This window comes from Neofelis nebulosa, chromosome 1 (genome assembly GCF_028018385.1).
Source record: "Neofelis nebulosa isolate mNeoNeb1 chromosome 1, mNeoNeb1.pri, whole genome shotgun sequence".
In the NCBI taxonomy this organism is placed as follows: Eukaryota; Metazoa; Chordata; class Mammalia; order Carnivora; family Felidae; genus Neofelis; species Neofelis nebulosa.
In genome coordinates, this window is record NC_080782.1 from 240,028,068 (window position 1) to 240,049,917 (window position 21,850).

The 21,850-nt window shown below is 45.5% G+C and overlaps 1 protein-coding gene across 5 annotated transcripts in view; it reads left to right on the top strand.

Moving 5' to 3' along the window:
- The window catches only part of SACS (sacsin molecular chaperone), an 85,866-nt gene that overhangs the window by 38,363 nt on the left and 25,653 nt on the right, over window positions 1–21,850 (top strand). For 3 of the 5 annotated variants that reach the window (XM_058689987.1, XM_058690012.1, XM_058689997.1), the window contains exons 3-7: window positions 5,500–5,650; window positions 10,499–10,586; window positions 11,476–11,561; window positions 15,114–15,225; window positions 19,713–19,859. In XM_058689987.1, coding sequence (XP_058545970.1) covers window positions 5,500–5,650; window positions 10,499–10,586; window positions 11,476–11,561; window positions 15,114–15,225; window positions 19,713–19,859 — 584 coding nt within the window. Of the gene's footprint in view, window positions 1–5,165; window positions 5,373–5,499; window positions 5,651–10,498; window positions 10,587–11,475; window positions 11,562–15,113; window positions 15,226–19,712; window positions 19,860–21,850 lie in introns of those variants that run through there. The other 2 variants (XM_058690004.1, XM_058690022.1) reach the window with 2 other exon arrangements.

The window sequence follows — 21,850 nt, forward strand, 5'->3', positions numbered from 1 at the left end:
TATCAGATGGAAAGTGATGGGAAGGGGACTGCAAGTAGGTGAGGACAGTGCAGGCAGGGGGCAGCGAGGCCATGTGAAGTGATTGTATTCTGTGAATATTATAGTTTAATAGTGATAGGGCTCGGGCTCATGGAGTTGGCTCGCCCACTAACAGCTGTGCAGCTACAAGTAAGGCGTGTGGTTCCATTTTCCTTGCCTGGAAATTAAGGGTTTATGTACTTTGTAGGGTTTGGGGGGAAGATCCAATGAGCTAAGTCACATAAGGATTTTAGTAGGTGTTTGGCACATAGTAAGTATTCCATAACGTTTACGTGTTACTATCAGCTGGTCATGGAGACAGACAGTGGGGTGGCCTCAGAGGAATTTGAGAAGGTTGACCAGGGCTCCGTTGTGATGGGCCTTGTCCATGCAGGATAACTTGAACTTGATCCTACAGTCATCAGGAAATTCTTGCAGGTTCTGGAGCATAGAGGTCAACCAACAATGGCCTCCTCGTTGTCAAATCCTACGGGCACTTTATCCACTTTATCCACGTGATTGATACTGTTCTTGAAGGTTTTCATCTCACAGATAGCATTTTTTTCTTGGTTTTGTTCCTATTTTAAGTTTGCCTCCTTCCAAGTCATCCTCAGCCTTTCTAGAATGCAAATTATATCACCTAACCTGATTCAAATCCGAAAGTGGCTCCCATTCCCCTCATGTAACTGCAGATGTAGTGTAAGGATTTCATGATATCCCTGCAGGTGCTCTCGGATCACATTTCTGTGCCTTTGCGTGAATCCTCCCCTCGGATTCCATCATAGGAAGCCACTTGGGCTGCCTCAGCTTTATTGCTATTTTTTTGACTCCATGATTTTAGAGGTCCTATTTTTTCTCCCTGAGAGATTTTTTCCTTTTTCTGTTTGGCTTAAGGTTTTACTCATTTTTCTAGGACTTCACATATCCACAATATTCTCATCTTTTTATTTTCAAGCCAAACAGCCTTACGCTGACTCATTAAACAAAGGAACAATGATTTGTCACTCTTCGGTCTTTACATAACTGGTGCACATTCCCCAGAAGGGACTAATTTCTTGTTTCCCTCTGATCAAAGGCATGCTATCAGGCACATTCCATTTCATAAAACCACAAAGTGTTGTTTCAGGGGAAATTAGCTCAGCCTAGAGCTACGTTTCCACACTGCAGTTGACTTGGTGAGACGGAATAAAGCCCGGTTACTATTTCAGAATTTTTTACATTGGATTGGACTGGTGGTTTGGTTGTTACCCTGGAGAGGGTTTTCAATTACTAAGATGAGTCATTTTAGGGACTGGAAGGAACTGGAGAATTTTTATCATCCAGGAGTGATGGGGAATCTAGGGTCCAAGCCTTGCTGTCCTCTGTCATCCAGGGAAAGGGAAAGAAAGAAGTACCAGGACAAATTAAAACAGGGCTCGTGAGAGAGAACAACATTGTTTTCTGCTTCTGTCCTGCTGAATCTGGCTTGTGCAATAAAATAATTTTATTTGTTTGTCTCTACAACTGAAATAGGCTGAAAGGATGGTCCCAGGACTCCCCCCCCCCCTTTTTTTATTGTGTCTGGACTCATTCTTTTTTTTTTTTTTCAACGTTTTTTTTTTTTAATTTATTTTTGGGACAGAGAGAGACAGAGCATGAACGGGGGAGGGGCAGAGAGAGAGGGAGACACAGAATCGGAAACAGGCTCCAGGCTCCGAGCCATCGGCCCAGAGCCTGACGCGGGGCTCGAACTCACGGACTGCGAGATCGTGACCTGGCTGAAGTCGGACGCTTAACCGACTGCGCCACCCAGGTGCCCCGTGTCTGGACTCATTCTAAAAGAAGAGACTATGGTTTTGGCTTTTGCTGTTCTGAATTTTATAATATACTCCTACAGAATGAGTTAGGGCTCAGCTAGACATTTACTGGAATGTATCATTTTTACAAATTTCTTTCTCATCTTAAATAGTGGTGAAAGTTCATGAACAAAGATATTTATTGGTCTGTGCACTTCTGAAAAAGTAAAATGCCCTTGTATTTATCAGTAGGGTTGAGTAGCCTAAGATATTTTTTCTCAATGGAAAATTTGGCAATTATTAGAAATACAATTATTACAGTGATAAAAATTGGAAAAACACTGCGTACCCATAGTATTACTGTAATCATATAAAAAGCCCTTAAATTAATGGCCATAAAAATGTTGTTTGTATTGGGGTGTTAGAATTATGTATAATGTTTGAGCTTTTATCTACTTTTCTGTATTTTCCAGATATTTATTTATTCCTTTTCCTCCCTTTCTTTCTCCCCTCATTTCCTTTATGTAATTCCTTCTTTCCTCCCTTCCTTCCTTTCTCCCTTCCTTCCTTCCTTCTTCTGTTTTTCCTTCCTTCCTTCCTTCCTTCCTTCCTTCCTTCCTTCCTTCCTTCCTTCCTTCCGTCCTTTCTTCCTCTGTTTTTCCTTCCTTCCTTCCTTCCTTCCTTCCTTCCTTCCTTCCTTCCCTCCCTCCCTCCCTCCCTCCCTCCCTCCCTCCCTCCCTCAATACTTCCTTCCTTTCTTCATATTTACTGCACACCTATTCTGTGTGAGGACCTCTTTTAGGCTCTGGGAAGCTATCAGCAAACAGAACAGACGTCAGTTCCAACTTTGGTTTTGTGGCCAGTTGGGGCATGGGTTGGAGAGAAGAGAAGTAGAGGGGAGGCAACAAGTAGGAAGGGATGACCCCAAATCCAGGTCAGAGATGATGAATGCATGGGCTACAAGTGTTGCTCTGCCCCCCTTCCTTCTCATATAACCTCCTTCTGGATAATTTCCTTCTCCTGTGTTTCATTCAGGCCTCTTCTCACATGTCATTTAGAAAGTTCTACGGCCATCTTAGCTCTTTTCCTCTCTTATCTTGTCCTGCCCCAACTCCCTCCCCCCACCTTTAAATAGTACTTATCCCTACTTGGCTGCCACCATAGGAGGAATTCATATATCCTTTGTCTATTTATTAATCGGCTTCCTTCCCTAGAATGCAAGCATGAGATGTTGACTTTGTTTTGTTCATTGTTTATTCCCGTCATTTAGAAATGTGTCCATCTAGCACAGAGGAGGGATTTAACAAATATTATCTGAATGATTAAACAAATGATTTCTAAATCTATATCCTTAGCTTTGACATCTTGTTTGAGTTCCAGATTTATATTTCCCATGCAGACTAACGCTTTAGAGTGTATCCTGAATATACTTCGAACTCCAGATGTTCGAAGATACTTACGATCAGCCCCCTTTCCCAGCCAGATCTGCTTCACTTCTTGTGAAATCCCCTCCATTAGGGGCCTTTCTTTTCCTCAAGGCTTTAATTCTGTACCACATCACGTTTGCCTGTCTCCCTAGGAGAGAGCATAAGGAAAGCAGGTAGACCTGGGGGTTATCAAAGGATTTATGTGTGGAGGATTTATCCTGGGGGATCGTGCTCAGCAGCTCAGTGAGATTTTCTCCTTGGTGATATTCTAATGCATTTGCATGTACAGTGTTGTCTGATTGAGAAAGCAAATATTCATCCATTAGGGTTTTCTGGCCTCTTCTCTGATTGACTGTGCGTACTCGTTCCAAGTAGGGGAAGAGCTGCATGATTTACAGACTTTCCTTTTTAAAATGTTTATTTATTTTGAGAGAGTGCGCACGCGAGCGGTAGAGGTCAGAGTGGGGAGAGAGAGAGAGAGGGAGAGGGAGGGAGCATGAGAGGCAGAGAGAGAATCCCAAGCAGGCTGTGCACTCTCAACAGAGAGCCTGATGCGGGGCTCTGCCCCACCAATGGTGAGATCATGACCAGAGCCAATATCAAGAGTCCCAGCCTTAACCGGCTGAGCTACCAGGCACCCCAGCCTTTCCTTTTTAAATGTGGTTAGAAGGAAGGGATGGAATATTCTGTATGGGTACTCTATTATTGCTGATAACTAGTTCTGAGTAATATTTTTTTGTGCAAGAGGGGGAAAAGTGATAACTGAAAAAGTCATTAATATCATTTTTTTTTTTTTTGCGCCAACACTAAAATTTAATTCTATTCCTGGTATTAAACAAGAAGCACAGAAGTTTACTTCCTCAGGACATAGCCTTTGAATTGTCGTAATAGATGTTGCCTCCCCGCCCCCCCCCCACCCCGCCCCTGATGGGTCTCATCCTTACCTCTGAGAAATAAGCCAGAGGAAAATAATGGTACGTTCTGAAGCTTCGTCAAGCTAGCACGCTTTCAAATTACAAGGCAACATTAGTTCCTCTTGGGTGATTCCATCAACTCTTTAAAAAAAAAATTTTTTTTTTAATGTTTATTTATTTTTGACACAGAGAAAGACAGAGCGTGGGTGGGGGGACGGAAGAGAGAGAGGGAGACCCAGAATCCGAAGCAGGCTCCAGGCTCCGAGCTGTCCGCACAGAGCCCGCTGCGGGGCTCGAACCCACAGGCTGTGAGATCCTGACCTGAGCTGAAGTCGGACGCTTAGCCGACTGAGCCACCCAGGGGCCCCTCCATCAACTCTTAAGGCCTGTTTCTGATATCAAGGAGCTTGCAGGCGTCATGGGAAAACAGGCTACCGACCATGAAATATGGCCAAAATAAGTTACGTATATTTCAACACGGCATAGAATATGTTTATGTATATCGTCATCTATTACTTTCTATTACTTTCTTACTGCTCCTTCCTCCAGCAGACCGAATCATTGATCCTACTTTTGTGCCTTAAAAACAATCACGAAACCGCGAAAGGCTCTTCTTTCTGCAGCCACCACGGCGGTAGCTTGTGCCTGCGAGGCCACCAGAAGTCTTATTTGGAGACGCTGCCAGAGATGAAAAGTCATTAAAGGCGACGGAGGCGTAGGCCCCAGGAATGTCTAGTTGCGCCCCTCACGGTCCTGTTGAACCCCGCCGGGGAAAACGCACGCGCCTTCTCCGCGAGGGCGCCGCGCGGACTACTAAGTGTTTCAAGTCCTCGGGCCTTGGCGCCTCGGCGGACGCGGGCGGCGGGGCGGGGCCTGCGGGCAGGGCGGGGCGCCCACGCGGCTAACGGTCCAGGCGGGCGGGCGCGTGCCCGCGGGCGGCGCCTCCTGGGGCCCCGCCGGCCGGGAGCGCGCCGCCGCCGCCGCCGCCGCCGGCCTCGCCCCGCCCCGCCCCGCCTCCGCGGCCGCCGCTTCCTCTCGCGTTTCCAGCTCGGCTCGTGCCGCCGCTCCCGGGGCTGCGGCTGAGCCGGGCCGGGGCGGCGCCCGCCTGCGCCATGAGGATCCCGCGCTCGGTGCCCGCCCCGGGCCTCTCGGGGCGGCGGGGGCGGCCGTGAGCGGGCGCGGCGCGCTGGGGCGGACGCGGGCCCGCGCTCGGCCGGGACGCTCGCGATGGGGGACAGGTAACCCCGCCCGGGCCGGGCCGAGCCCAGGGCCGCGAGGCTCCCCGCCCCCCCCCCCCCCCACGAGACCCCGCGCGGGAGGGCCCCCACGTGGCTCCCACTGAAGGTCCCTTTGCCTTTTGCACAGGTGGCTCCGGGTGACCGTCCTCCCCGGCTGCGTGGGCTGCAGGACCGTGGCCGTCCGGGCGTCCTGGACCGTGCGCGACATCAAGGAGCGCATCTTGGCGGAGACGGGCTTCCCGGTGTCGGAGCAGCGGCTGTGGCTCGGCGACAGGGAGGTACGGCGCGCCGGTCCCCGCTCCCTGTAGGACGGTGGGCCCGCGTCTGTGCTCGGGGTTGTAGCGCATCCACTTGCTAAGTCAGTGGGCTCGCTGAGACAGAAACTGGGCGGGTTTCATTCTCGCGTCGTGGAGGGCAGAGGTGGCTTTAGCGATCACCCGGGACGTGATGCTTTGTGAGTAACACGATCAAGAAGCGCACGGGGTTTCCCCTCGCGAGTGGCAATTTTAATGGATTTGCCGGTTCAGCGTTTGTGTCACCCTGCCCCCTGCCCGCCGTTTTGTCTGCATCTTCACTTCCTGAAATTAAGGTACTTTTTCGATGGGCATTGTAGCCAGAGGGTTTTTGTGCTGGTTTACTTGTTTTGAAGTGACTTAACCATTACGCAGATTTTTCTTTTTTTGTGTGTGTTAAAAATTTTTTTAATCTTTTATTTTTGGGAGGGAGAGAGAGAGAGAGAGAACGAGAGAACGAGTGGGGGAGGGGCAGAGAGAGAGGGAGACACAGAATCCCAAGCAGGCTCCAGGCTCTGAGCTGTCAGCACAGAGCCCGCCGAGGGGCTCGAACTCATGAACGGTGAGATCATGACTTGAACTGAAGTCCGCGGCTTAACCGACTGAGCCATCCAGGTGCCCCCAGATTTTTCTAATTGTGTTGTATACTTAACTGGAATAATCCTCACCTTCACACCCCCCCCCCCCAGTTTTGAATCACAGAAATTTAGGCAAAGGATCTTCAGACTATATTATAGAAACTGTTCTTTCACATTAAAATTTCTGGGGTGCAAATGAATGGCTTCAATCAAAACTTTGAAAGATGGGACTATTTCATATTGTGATCTATATATTCTTTAAGTTGTGAAAAAAACTAAATTTCCTTAAAGGAGTTAAATGGAAACATTTTACTGAAAATTAACCCATTCTTTTATCCTAATAAATACCTTCACTTTTTAGAAGATAAAAGAGCCTTTCCAGGATTTAGAAGAGGCAAAAAAAAAATGTTAAACAGATATACAAGGAATACTGAGCCACACAGAATGACCTTACAAGTCTCGGATTTGTATCCGGTACAAACATTGGTATTTTTCAATCCCTCAGTGTAATCTTGACCGTCTGTGTACCTGGGTCCACACCATGGTCTCTTGACCACTTAGACACGGGTTCACAGTTAAACTGGTCTTATGTTCCTCCACAGCTCAGCCCTTCTTACGTATTTGGTAGCACATAGACATGTGAGTCGTTAGAGGACTTTGGACAGAATTGAGGAGCAAATTATGAACTTTTTAAGAAGCTTATTCTTCTATAAATGTTTGTCATTCTTACCTCTTTCTCTGGGCCCACCTCTGTCTCTTAGCTTTCCTGTCTATAGTCTCCTAGTTCTGTACTCACTTCTTTGGTTATTCCTCTGGGCCTGCTTTGCCATCTCGTCCCCTACATGAGGTCAAACCCTGAGGCTCAGTCGTGGCTCAGTCTTGCCTCTAGAAGTGCTTTTGGAGGTGTCTGTGCAAAGCATTGGTATGGGATAGTGAATGTGGCCGTGGTGCATAGAGAGTTTCAGACTGAGTGGCTGGGTGAGGGGGGGTCTGGTTAGGAAGCTTGTGCTGTCCTGAGCTAGTGAGGTTCTAGATCGTGACCGACTGTCACAGTGAAACTAGAAGGAAAGGATATACAGGAGGCTTTGGAAAGATGTGATTACGGCAGTTGGTACAAATGGATGTGCGTGTGTGCATGTGCGCAGGGTAGAGGGGTAGATGTGGAGAGGCAGAAGCTCTCGCCAGGGATGTTCACAAGCCTTGAGTCAGACCCAGAGATAATGGAATCCTAAATATGTCAGGGTAAGCAGGAAGCAAAAGCTGTTGAGGACTCCTTGTCACTCACGGGTTTGGGTCCGTTTGGGACATAGTTGGCATCAGGCACTTTCTCAGTCCTCAGTCTTTCCGGGCCATCCGCCACCTTCATTGTCCTTGTCCCTCTTTTGCCTTCCCTGGCCTGGAAGTGGAATTTGTAAGTTCTTCACTTTGCCTCCGGTCTGATGAAGAGACTGTCTCATTATAGCTGTTTCCTCTGCACCGAATGTGGTCGAGCCTCAAACTAGGAGGTGTGAAGCATGACTTGACTTTCCTGTCTTTTAATTGATCAAAAATGTCCTTTCTGTCACCTCTTGAGTCTTAGAACCTCCTTGTGTCCTTGACAACTGAACAAAGGCAGAAGGGTCGGGAGATCCAGGTTGTAATTAATATCGTATTGTTTGCTTAATAATTTGGAAAGAGTTGTTTCATAGTCCATGAAAATGATCATCTCTGAAGTTTTTGAGGGAGTCTGTATACTAGTCTATATACTAAGTCTGAATACTAAAGACTTAACTGGGCAACTTTTAAGATTGCATTGCCTCTGGAGAGGAGTAGGACCAATATTACTTTGCTCGGTTGGAGCGGTGTAGGGTCTAGGAAGGAGAGGGGCCCAAGCCAGATTCCTTAATCTCGGCAGACTCCGGAGGGGAAAGCTGAGAGCCCTGCTGAGGTCAGTTATCTGTGCTGCTCGATTTCTCTTTGGGAGAATCCCTTCCCTGTAGACAGGTCACTGATGACACTGCACCAAAAGCATTCGCTGTCAGACTCCCGCAGCCAGTTACATCTGTGTTTACGAACGCGATTCTACCCTGTCTTCTTCCTGTTCAAGGCCTCTTTAAGACCTGCAAACTTCTTCCTGCATTAAAAATTGCCTCCCTTCCTCCCTTCCTGCCTTTCTTCCTTCAGATAAACCTCAGCTGTGCTAAATTGGACTAGTAATCCTTGGTTTATGCATGGCTCTCACTTAGTAATTAAGTAGTTAATTAACTAACTATGGAATGAACAACTTTGATGACATCGTCCAACTGGAGAAGAACACTGTTGGTAGCTTGTATTTACCTGTGTGCTCCTCTCCGCCCCAGCCCGTGTGCCTCTTTTCCCTTACCCCTTGGCATTTATTATTCTGTTGCCTTTTTTCTGGTTGTTTCAGTCGTTTTATCATAAGTGTGTATATTTATGTGTGTACATTTGTATACCTAGGAACACATATATCCATGTATGTGTATGTGTGGGTCTGTAACCTAAGTCTATAACCTGTGTGATACACTGTTTACTTTTAGCTCTTTGTGAACTTTATAAGCTTATTATTCTATATGTGGTAACTTGGAGTTATCTTTTTAAAGTCAGTATTATGTTATGAATATTCACCCAGAGTTATGTGCAGCTTAGTTAACCCATTTTTTCATTGCTGGATGATGTTCCGCTCTGTCAATATGTTATAGAATTGGGGTTGTTTCTAAAATAATTGTGGTTAGCAACGGTACTGCTAGGATGATTCTTATTCATATTTCCTGTGCAGGGAGTTTTTAGTTTTTACAGGCTTGCTTTAAGATTCAGTGGGAGTGTGTGTGTATATATATATATATATATATACATATACATATATATATATATATATACACACAAAATACTATATATAATATAAATTATATATAATTATTATATATAATACCATACATATAGTATTATATATTGTATATATTATATGTATATAATACTATATATACTATACTATAATAGTATATACTACTATATATATACCATATAATATGTAATACATGTAAATGATATGTATTTGTGTTTTAGAAATGGGGACTAGAATGATGATACACAGAAAGTAAGGAGGCCAGATGAGAGATTGTCATAAAAATCCAAGAAATTCTGAGTCTGAGCATGAGCACTTGGAAACGGAGAAGAGCGAGTGAGGGAAGCTGGGGATGGGCCTGGTAGCACCTGGAAGGTTAATTGGCCACGTGGTTTGCAGAGAGAGCGAGAGAGAACAAGAGAGAGAGAGAGAGAGAGCGAGAGAGAGCAAGAGAGAGAGAGAGAGCGAGAGCGAGCGCGAGCTTCTCCCGCGTTCCCTCTGAGGTGCAGAGGTAGAAGGCGCCCCTGTTAATAGAGATATACGATAAAAGATGGCAGAGGAGGGTTTGGAAGGCAACCCAGTGAGGTCACTTTTGACGGGTTGAGCTTTAGGAACCTTGGAGGATCTCTGTGTGGGATGATGGTAGACAGTTGGAAACACCGACTTTTTGATACGGTGAATGATGTCATTCGCACCCTGTCGGGGAGCGTTAAGTTACGAAGATTCTTGCAGGTGAGCTTTTGGGTGACTTTTTGCAGGCTGTTGACCTGTGAGAGGTCATCCCATCTTAGCACTTGAGGAGTGCTGGGGAACAGGTTGATCCGGCCTTGGCTTCTGAGCGGTACATTTTGGAAATGTAAAAAGGAAGATTTTGTTTATGTCGACGATCCGGATTTATCATTAAAAGTTTCCGTTGTTTTGGGGCGCCTGGGTGGCGCAGTCGGTTAAGCGTCCGACTTCAGCCAGGTCACGATCTCGCGATCTGTGAGTTCGAGCCCCGCGTCAGGCTCTGGGCTGATGGCTCGGAGCCTGGAGCCTGTTTCCGATTCTGTGTCTCCCTCTCTCTCTGCCCCTCCCCCGTTCATGCTCAGTCTCTCTCTGTCCCAAAAATAAATAAAAAACGTTGAAAAAAAAAAATTAAAAAAAAAAAAAGTTTCCGTTGTTTCAAAGCAGATATGTATCTTTATCTGTTTTGTAATGAGTTAAGGAAAAGTCCTGTCAGGTTTTAAGGAAACTTTTTGACTAGATTTCTGTCCTTTGAAATGTTCACTTGTCCACAGTAACTGATTTCCTAATAAGAAAGGTCAACAGGCATTACTTCTTAAGTGAGAAAACCGATGGAGGTAGTTTTGAGTGAACAACGTTGCTCTTCATACATACTGTTTTCTTTTCTTTTCTTTTCTTTTCTTTCAGTTATCTGACTGGATCAAGATTGGAGATCTGACTTTCAGAAACTGCCATCTTTTTGTAAACCTTCAATCAAAAGGCTTAAAAGGGGGAGGTATTGCATTGCTTTTACCAGGAGCCTGTGCCGGTTTTAGTTGCATGACGGTTATGTTTTAAACGCGCAATGAAGGTATATTCCACGGGATGTGATGAGGCTGTATCAGGCTGCAAAACCAGGGTGGGCGGAGCTAGCGAATTTTCTACGAGAACGTGTGGGGTGTAGTGCCCTGCGAAGCAGAGTCCTGCCCGGGCTTGGGCCTGCTGGGTGCTGTACCCCGACGATGCAGATAAATTTGTAGTGATGATTTCGTTATTTTACGCCCAGTTTTGTTTGTGTGTTTTTCTGTGCGTCTGAGAAGTTACTTCCCTTTCCCCGTCCTCTCTATACTTCCCTGTCAGCTCTCCGAAGGTCACCGGGTCAGTCAATTCTAAGCATCTCTCGGTGAGGAAATGCTTAAGGGTATTTGAACTGGACAGCTATTGGGACAGTGACTGGGCCGATTTCAGCGTAATCAGAACGTCAGTTGAGTTTGAGAATATCAACAATGGCCCAGTAGCCACCACTATCTCTGGCTTATTTCTTAGCGGCAAGAGCACCCACAAAAGACTGCCATTGACTTCGCTTGCTCTGGAACCCGGCGACAGCCCGCCCCATGCTCTCCGTCTTTGAATGAATAATCTTTTGTGATATATGGTCTGTTTGTGAGCCTTTTTTAAAAACCGAATTTTGTACTTTGATTAAAAAGGTGGAGATTTGATAAATGAGTCCGCTCTGCTCTGTACTGTGTCTAGCCAGGTAGATGTTCAGAGCTGAGAGCTGCGACAACTCATGTGAAGTCATAACTTGTCCAAGTTTCCTTAGGTCTTGGAACCAAACAGCACGTGGGCAACAGCTGGGGGAGTTTTCTTCTAAAATCAGTTTTTAAGTGCATTCTGTGCTTTAGGTCGGTTTGGTCAAACAACCCCACCGCTTGTTGATTTTCTCAAGGACATTTTAAGAAGATACCCGGAAGGAGGACAGATCCTTAAGGTAGGGGTGTGTGTTGTATACGTGTGTGAATTTACTTTGGTAAAAAAAAAAGAGTTGGGAGTCCCGGTGGCGTTTAACTTTTGAAACACGTTGTCTAGATTTGAACAGCTGCACTTCCTTCCCTCCGCACCTGCTGGCTCGGCCCGGCTGTGAGTGCGGCCGTCGTAAGTACGCGAGGGTTCAGAGGCAAAGGAGCCCGCTCAGTTGCTGGGTGCTGTAGTCAAGCACAGTGTGGCTCTAGGAACGCTTTTTTCAATAATCTTATGTAAATACATAATGTAATTTTATAACTTTTGTGGAACATCATGTGGGGCCACTGCAAACCAACCGGTTGACCGAATGGACAAAATAATTCAAACCCACATTCAGGGGCCATGAGCACATTTGACCCCTGGGTTTAGAAAGAGGTTTAATTCTTCTTCTTTTTTTTTTTTTTTAAATATGCAATTGATTGTCAGATTGGTTTCCATACAACACCCAGTGCTCATCCCCAAAGATGCCCTCTTCAATGCCCATCACCCACCCTCCCCTCCCTCCCACCCCCCATCAACCCTCAGTTTGTTCTTGGTTTTTAAGAGTCTCTTATGATTTGGCTCCCTCCCTCTCTAACCTTTTTTTTTCTTTTTTCCTTCCCCTCCCCCATGGTCTTCTGTTAAGTTTCTCAGGATTCACATAAGAGTGAGAATATATGGTATCTGTCTTTTTCTGTAGGACTTATTTCACTTAGCATAACACTCTCCACTTCCATCCATGTTGCGACAAAATGATTTTAGTTGTTTATTTCTATTTACAGTGTATTCTTTTAGTTTGAATACGCTCACTGAAAACCAAAAACCAAAAAACCAAACAACCATAAAAGAAACCACTAATAGAAGAACCTGCAAAAATTATTTGGTGTTTAAGCTTCATAAGAAACCTCCTCAATTAACTGTAAAAGTAGATCAACTATTATGCATTTTTCTCCCCCCTAATTTATTTTAATGTTTATTGCCTTTCATATCCTGGTCTTCATTATATGTTTTAGTTTGGATGGTAAGTTTCTAGAAAGTAAAGATTAGGTGTATTTAATTGAACTTAAGTAGTTGTTCTTGGAAAGGTGCTGGCTGCAGATTGCTCCCATCGTTAGTGATTTTAATGATGGTATGTTGGAGCAAATTAAGGTCATCTTTCAGCATAGGTTCACAGAAGGTTCACAGAACCTTCAGTGGTTCACAGAAAGTGAGCTTGGAAACGATTTTATTTCAAGATGCTAGGACAGTATGGGAAAAGTGTGGATTGTCAGGGGGTAGACAGAGGTGAATAGAATCCATTTAAAATTTTTTTCAAGTTTATTTATTTTTAGAGAGAGAGAGAGAGTGAGTGAGCAGGGGAGGGGCAGAGAGAGGGAGGGAGAGAGAGAACCACAGGCAGGCCCCGTGCTGTCAGCACAGAGCCCGATGTGGGGCTCAAACTCACGAACTGTGAGATCATGACCTGAGCCGAAACCAAGAGTCGGACATGTAACCCACTGGGCCACCCACGTGCCCCAAAGCTAAGCGACTTTAAGTGAAGATTTAGTTGGTGGTAATGGGAGTAGGGGCTCGTCAGTTCAGAAGCAAGTGACTGGGGACTGAGGGGACACAGGGCAGGTGCTTGGGCGAGGTCTTTGTACACCTTAAAGTTGGCAAGCAGCCCGCGGTCCTTCGCTCTTCTTACTGCGTGCATTTGTGTGCAAGCCGGCTCAATATCATCTCTGTTCTTTGGATGTTGTGGTCGAATTTGGCACTTACAGATTTAATTAATAGGAATCATAGAAATTACCTACACTCAGGTCACTGTCCTCTGTGATGTTTGCTGGAACAAGTCTGGACGTAGTGTAGTGACTTGCCCAAGATCATATGCAAATTGGCACATTTATTGCCTCTTCTCAGAATTAGTTTGGAAGAGATCCCCTGACAAAAAGCATCCCATCCTATTTTTTGTTCAACTTGAGACTGTTAGTTGGGGCCTGGGACTTAACAGGTTTTATCTCCAGTGTTCCTCCTCTCTGCTCCCTAAAATACACAGAAATCACTCACAGGTATCCAAATGGAAACAAGATCCAGCTTCTAAAGTGCTATTCGTTTTGTAGGTGAACGTTGTATTTTGCTACCGATAATTCTTATTTCTGTCTTTTATAATTTCCTAATGTAAATAACATTGCTATGTTTTAGGGATTCTTTTAGACTGAATAGGGTAGGGATAGGTCTTAAAAATCTTTTTAGAAATAGACAGTTGCGTAAATAGGAGGAATTTGTAGATGATAAGGAGGTAGCTGAGGGCATGGTTCAAATGTTCGTGTTTGGGGTTGAACAGCAGGTGGGATTAAGATCCCCCCACCTTTCGGTGTGCATTGGGTGAACCCTGACACCATCCCTGGTCTCAGAATTAGCTCTCCAGTTCTGCTGTGTCCCCTCACACGGCCATGGCGGTGTCGTGTCCCGTGGGCACCGTATCTCTTCCCTACGTGATAAAGCCTTTGCTGTTGGCATTGCCATGGGATCAGCATAAGCTCTCTTCACTTCTCGTCCATCCTTGACTGCTCCCTCCTCTCCTTCAGGGTGAATGTTACAGACTGAATTACTGTGTTTTAAAGACCCATCCGTCAAAAATGAAGCCAGTTGATTTGGTTTAGTCTGTGTCAGAGCTCATCCAGGAGTTGTCATCTGTTGCCTTTTCCTTACTTTAGATGCATGATGCCGGTGTTGGCTTTAAGAGTTGGACTCCTCTTTCAGAGTCTGGCAAAGCTCCCTTCAGATGGACCAGAGCCCCACATGTTTTTGGTGGGCCCGCCAGAGTGATTGGGGCTGTCGAGAAAAAGGATTTTGGGGGGACTACCGATGGGTGTGTAAGCCTTGTAGTTTGCTCTTTCCTTTCTACACTGCAGAGGTGTGATCACCAAACAGATCCGCCAAACAAATAACATTGCTGCCTTCTTTACGGGAAAGGAATGAGTCCGTCCTGACTGTGGAGAAGCTTTTAGCTTTAGTGCAGGAGAAAGACAGGGTCAGGGTCAGATTGCAATTTCTCAAGCATGCAGACTACTAAGCGGTACATATAAACCGATACATTTTTCCTCAGAAGAGGTGAGTTTGGTAAGGGGCTGGTAAATAAAGGTCTGTCTTTGGTAGCTGCTTGAGCACAAGCTGCCCGTCCCAGAACCAGAACCAGAACCAGAACCACCTGTGCACCTTTCAGAGGTGGAGTCATTTCTTTTGAATGAAGGCTTGTATAGATTGTAAGTCAGCGTTGTAAACAGTATCAGGATTTGTACTGGGGGACAGGAGATGGCAAGCTAAAGGTTGCATGTTAAGTGTGTCATTGGAGAGGGACTCACGAGCTCTCAACCGTGCTCTCCTATGCGTGTGGCAGTTACTTGCAGTCATATCCCCACCGGATTTAAAGGTAGTGATGCCGGTCGTTGGTTTCTGTGACTGAAATGTAATTACTTTTTAAATAGTAGAGGAAGTTCAAAGATGGGCAATAGATTGCTGTGTTATTAAATATTATTTTTTGGTGTATTTTCTTGATTAGGAATTAATTCAGAACGCAGAAGATGCAGGGGCCACAGAAGTTAAATTTTTATACGATGAAACTCAGTATGGAACGGAGACTCTTTGGTCAAAAGATATGGCACAATATCAGGGTAAGGATCGATAATCGGTTATTGATTGATGTGGGTGGGAAGAGGGCTTGAAGGAGACAAGGGAATAAGGACAACGAAAGGTAAGACAGGAAGATAACCGTGACCAATAGACTCCAGATACCTCGGTCCTACTCTGGGACGTGCTGTGTTCAAGAGAACGTTCATAACTTTGAGTGCAACTTACAAGTCAGATGGAGGATATATATGACTGTGTATGACTATATATGGTAGAAAGTTATTGAAAATAACAAGGATTGATTCTGACATCCCTGAATATATTTTAAAGAGGTGCAGGCCCTCTATTTTTGAAAACATGTTTTAGGATTTAGGAGGGTGATCAAAACTGTGGTTAACTACGTAAACGTTATATAGTTAACACTTATTAGAGCTGATATATACCGTTCTCTGGTCAGACCTGGGACAGGCAGGTTGCACGTGTGTGTCGTGTGACGAGGCGCGAGGAGACCTGCCATGCCTGGCGGCTGCCCGTGTGGACCGGGCTGCTCCTGCCTCGGTGATGGGGGCAGGCGGCCCCTCTGCCGTCGTCCGGTTTCATCCCTGATCCTGTAGCCGTGGTTGGAAGATACCGGGCGTGGATCGGAGGGAGGGTCTGTGGTTCAGGTCCTGGTCCCGCACGGGCCCACCCCCTGGCACATCTCCCCTGGGCATCGGTTCGCCTGGTGGCCGCTCCGATCCACCTACTTACTCACCGTGACCGAGCGGACAGCCTGGCCCCACTTCACTTCAGTCTGCTCTCCTGTAAATGGTAATAGGAACAAAACCTGCCTCCCAGTGATTTTGTGGGTGAAGAGAGCTCCTCTGTGTGATAACGTTTTACGGCTGGTGTCACACTGATATTAATCATTATGTGTGTACCTTAGAGCCACGAAGGGGACAGGGTGAGGAGATCCTAGAAGTAGTTTGCTTCAAACTCCGACCCAGCATCTAGGATTTTTGCTTCCAGCCTTGACTTTACCTCATTTGAAAAAGTATTTGAAATAAAAATTATTTAACCGAATCAAGTACAGTGGACGCTGGGGGGGACATGGGGGTTAGGGCTATTGACCCCGTGCGGTCAAAAATCCCTGTATGACTTCTGACTTCTGACTTCTGACTCCCCCCAGACTTAACCACTGATAGCCTAGTGTTGACCAGAGCATCTTATCTGTAACATAAACAGTCGGTTAGCACATATTTTGTATGCTATATATATTCTATACTGTATTCTTACAGTAAACTAGAGGAAAGAAAACGTAAGGAAAATGATAAGTAAAATACATTTTTAGAACTTATAAAAAAAATCCATGTATCTGTGTAGTTCAAACCCGTGTTGTTCGAGGGTCAGCTGTATACGTAGATGGGCTCTTGAAAGCATTATCAGATTGGCCGATTTAAAATAAACTTGGCCACATAAAAGTAGGTAGGAGTGATCTCTGATCCCTTTATTTAACAAATATTTGTTGAGCGCCCTACATGTTCTTGCATATTTGAGCTTGTCTTTTATGTTCAGATGTGAATATTGTCTTAGGTGGTGTCATCTTGGATCTTAGTTTTGTTCCCCTTTATTGATACTTAGTTTTGCAAATGAGAACTTTTCAGTCCACCTTATTCTTGTTCTTATATTTTTATATAGCCAGATGACAAAAGACTCAGTCTGTCAAATCAGGTGCATAAGAATGAGGAGATCTCACCCAGTGTCCCACCAGTAAGGATTTCAAGGATGTGGTTAATTAAGAGACACGGTGAAGGAAGGCTGGAGAAGGGTCGGACTCCCCGCTCTTCCTGCTGGGTCTGTTCGTGCTGTGTTAGGGCACACCTGGGCCTAGAGTTAGCGGAGGTGGCCTCGGAATGATGCACGAAGGCCAGCACCTACACGGTCATAAAACACGTACATGTTTTTCTCCGATAGTTCAGTAGCTTGTGAGTTTTTCAGGACATTGTGTCTCATAAATCTGTAAATTCCAGGTTTATTTATAATCAAGTTCTGAAGCCTCCAGTAGACTCCTCGGCTAGCAAACAGCATGAGTGTGTTTGCCCAGAGGTCTGTCGTCAGCGTGTTTGCAAGGAGATTGGGCTGGGTTCTCTCTCTCTCTCTCTCTCTCTCTCTCTCTCTCTCTCTCTCTCTGTCTCTCCCCCTCCCCCCCCTTCTCTCTCCATATTCCCTTTTAAAAGGAGAAAGTAGATTGCAGGCCTGCTGCTAACCTTTCCTTCCCAGATAACTGCAACTTTTGTTAGAGAAAATTCTCTCAAGAGGTTTATTGTTTTGTTATCTCACTCTCAGAACCAGGAGATGTTCTTTTGATCAGGGTAGATTGGGGTATTTTAAAATTGATCTGCATGATGGAGGCGGAGATTCGGTGAGATTCAAGATGAACACAGAGGTGGAATACATACAGCTTCCTCCTGAGTCCCGGAGGCGTATGATCAGATAACACCTCGATCGAAACCATGAAAAAAGAACTGGGTGATACGTGCTGGGTGTGGAGGCCCGTGAGGGGCCTGCGTCTAGCTGACTCACCCAGTTCTCTGCTGCCTGTGCGGGGTGGGGTGGGGGGGGCTCCTCTGTGCACCACCCCGTTCAGACACCGACTGGCCCTCGTGGAAGGAATGTTCCAGAAGTCAGTGAGTAAGGGCGGCTCCACGTGCAGGGGGTCTGTCACCTGTGGATGTATAGCATCGCAACAGTTCTGATGTGTCAGTAAACCCTGAAGATCGAGGATGTGAGGAGGAAATTCCTTTTCCCGTGAAGCACTCTGCTTGAATTCGTAAGAACGTGCATCTGTTATTTGGTAACTTGACAAATGTTTTGTAAAAGCAGCTGGGCAGCAAGGGATTTTCTGGCTGCTGGCGCGGAGGAAGGCGGGTCTTCCTTCAGGCTGGCCCGCCGTGCCTCCTTCCTGGCGCCGTGACCTGATGTGTTCCCGCTGGGTTCCTAATTCCCCTCCATAGACCTGCTAGTTACGCAGGTTCTTTCTAGATTCTGGCAAGAGCCTCGCTCCCAGTCCTCATGTTCTGTGTGGTCCGTGTTTGTGGTCCCCGTTTCTGTGTCGCCAGAGGTATGTCTAACGGAGATTTGGAGGAGGCAGAACCAGACATTGCCCACTGGATGCCATTCTAAACCAGCTGTCGTTAGCTCTTGGGTGGTACGATACTTATTTTATAGATCCCTGTAACAGTTATTTGGTTAGTCGCCAATACTTACACGTACCGGTAACAACATCTGACTGTGTAGGTGATTCCTCTGTGCTGGGCGTTGGGCGGGGGCCTTCATTTGTATGATCTCATCTGCGAGTGCGGGGCTGTTCTCATCCTTATTTTACTGACGAGGAAACTGAGCCTGAGTGGCTTTAGTTTGCCTGAAGTGATTCAGTTGGCAGTGGTGGATCCGGGTCTGACATCCAGCTCCCCTGGCCCCAGAGTCCCCTTCACCCGCTGTGGGCTTCTCCTCCTCAGACAAGCCTGGGAACTCTCATCTCCCTTCTTGGACTTGTTTACACACAGCCGTCGGGCCGTTTTTGTAAAGCGAACAATGGCCAACATCCCCGTATCGGAGCTGGAATTTATAGGTGCGCGCGAAGAGGCTTCTGGGGGGTGCTGGAATGTTCTCTGTATTTAGTTGGAGGCTTCACAGGCTTATTCACTTTGTCGGAGTTCATCCAGGCCACACATGTAAGGTCTTTGTACTTTACTGTGTGTGTGTTTACTTCAGTAGCTTTTTAAAAGAAAAATGTTAATTATTTTTAAATATGATGAATTACTATAGTTGAACATACTCAAACAATGTTAGAGATTCTGAAGAGAAGTTTCAAAAAGTGATGCCCCCAAAATATGTTGAATTATAAATCCACATTATAAATTGAAGTATTTTGAGAACTTTTTAAAGGAACTACTTTAGAGACAGGGTGGCATTATTCTGAGGTGCTGATTTTAAAATGTGTCACATTAATGATTACAGTAGTTAGACAAGTAATGCCTTGAGTAGAAAAATCCAAAGGCTGATGGAAACAAAAACAAATAAGGTGATTATTAACATGACTGAAGGATTATTTTCCTCCTTATGAAATAATATATTAACAAGGTTGTCGTAGATAGCAAGGCCTCCCGTACACGTACAGGTTATCGCATTTACAAAACAAAAATTTAAACGTGCTATTTAGGAAGGAATGTTGCACAGTAATAGTATACTCTGACTAATTTCCTTGTGTGCCCTGTGGTTTGGATGTCTAAGTATCATAACATCCTTAATTTTTCCTTTTGGGTTTTTGACCAGCCATAATGTTTTGTTCTGCTAATAATTTTTGCTGTTAGCTTATGTTTTTGTTTTTACCATGAACGTTGGAATCACGGTGCAGAATTCAGTCATTCCCTTCACTTTTTTCCATTTTTGCCATCAAGTAAGCGGTTTTATGTAGAGGAAGCTCCTGGGAGAGGGCCGAACGCTCTGGCTTACTTCTCTCTGAACGCCTGCACGTGCATTTCCCCCGCAGGGCCGGCTCTCTACGTGTACAACAATGCAGTCTTCACCCCCGAGGACTGGCATGGCATTCAGGAGATCGCAAGGAGCAGGAAGAAGGACGACCCCCTGAAGGTGGGAAGATTCGGGATCGGGTTTAATTCTGTCTACCATATAACAGGTAGAGTATTCGCCTTTTCTGTCACACCAGTGCCAGGTATCTTCACCTGTGTTTTGTAATTTATTTGGTTCACTTTGGAGATGATACTGTTTTAAAGGCATCGTTTCCAGATGAAAGCGGTTTCAGAGGCATCTCCCGAATTCTCTGGCAGCGGCGAGAAATATGCCAGTGAACTATCAGCGTGTCTTGGGTTTTCTGAAGTTGCCACGGTAGCCACACCGAAGCGTCACCATGTGGTGCCGAAAGTTAATGTCCTCACGGTCCAGTGGGACCGGTGTGATAGTATCTATTAAGTCACTTTACGTGAGGTTTGAAATGTAGCCCTTGAAATGCCTGCACAAATTGTTACTCTCAGAATTTTTACACTGAACCTCTTTTGAGTCAGACCAACTGATGTTCATAGATTTTCTTGTACACGTTTTTAAATATCAAGCGACTAAAGACGAAAGTGTAATGCCCAGCAGTATTGAATGATGGCCAAAGTGAAGATCTTTGATTCTGGCTTCTCTACATTTTCCTCATAAAACTTTTGCTCTTCTCAAACTTCTGAGTATTTTACTTTGTTCTATTTATTTTTTTAAAGCACTTGTTTAAATATTTATTTTTGAGAGAGATGGAGTGTGAGTGGGGGAGGGGCGGGGAGAGAGGGAGACCCAGAATCTGAAGCAGCCTGGCTCCGAGCCGTCAGCACAGAGCCCGATGAACCGCAAGAACTCGGTTCGAACCAGCTCGAACCCAAGAACCCGCAAGATCATGACCCGAGCCGAAGTCGGACGCTTAACCGACTGAGCCACTCAGGCGCCCCCAGCTTCGAAGTATTTTAAAGATTACTTTGAAATCATGTGTTAAGTCTAGAAAGAATATGAGGGTTCTGGTTCATAGTTAGAGCAGGAAATACTTGGAACTTGTGGTGTAGACATCTCTAAGAATGGATGACTATGTTTCCAGAGTCAAAGCTCTCGGTTTTACTGTAGTTTGTGGTAAAAGGTTTTTGTTTTTAATGTAATTGGCACCTTAGTTTCAAAACTCTGTTTGCGTTTTGAACTTGAAAGAGAAGGAAGGATTGAGCTGGCAGGGCTATAGCTATAGCTAGGGTGACCATATAATTCATTGTTCACATTGGGACACTGGTCAGAGTGCAAGAGGGTGGTATTGTTCCCAAACAGCTGGCCAGCTGGCCTGAGTTGGGACTACCTTGGCAGGTGGGGGGACATAGGGTCACACTCACTATATAGCCCAATTTTACTAAGCCTGTTTTTTAAATTGCGTTTATATTATTATATAGTATTGTAAGTAAATAATACATTAAATCATATATCACAGCATTATATAACCATTATACACGAATGCTAAGATTCACGTGTTCAGCCATTTGCACGGTACCCCGTAGGTCCCTGACATACGGAAGTTTTAAAATTTTATGGGGGCACCGACGTGAATTGCATGAGTGTGGAGACTCTTGTACAGGAATGAGTTGTTTAGTCAGAGAGTCTAGCTGACTGCCAGCAAATGCTGTGGATTTGTTCCCTGTTTGAGAATGAGCACGTTTATGTGGGACAGTGTTAACTGGAGTGTTATTCTCTAATCACAGGATTTGCAAAGGTCCGACATCATGCTTTATAACTGTCAGGAGTGTCACTGACATAATTTAAGTAACGGGAGTGTAGACACGGTGTAAAGGGAGCACAGACAAGAGTGCCATCCGACCACGTTGTTGATCGATTTAGTGGCTGGGTTGGGGGACGTCACATTTCATACTTAAAATAGCTGAGAGCTTAGGAGTCAGTGTTTGTGACGGCTCAGCCTGCTGTTGGTGACCGTTGATACGTGTGTCTTGCCTGAAGGTTAGGTGCTAATGTCAGCATGTGGGGAAAAACGTGTCGAAATCACTCTCACGGAGTCCTTACAGGGGCACCGTGGTGAAGAATTTCTCTAGGTACGGAGCATCTGACATTCTAGTCGTTTTGCCGGTGTCTAAGTGTCATCCCGTC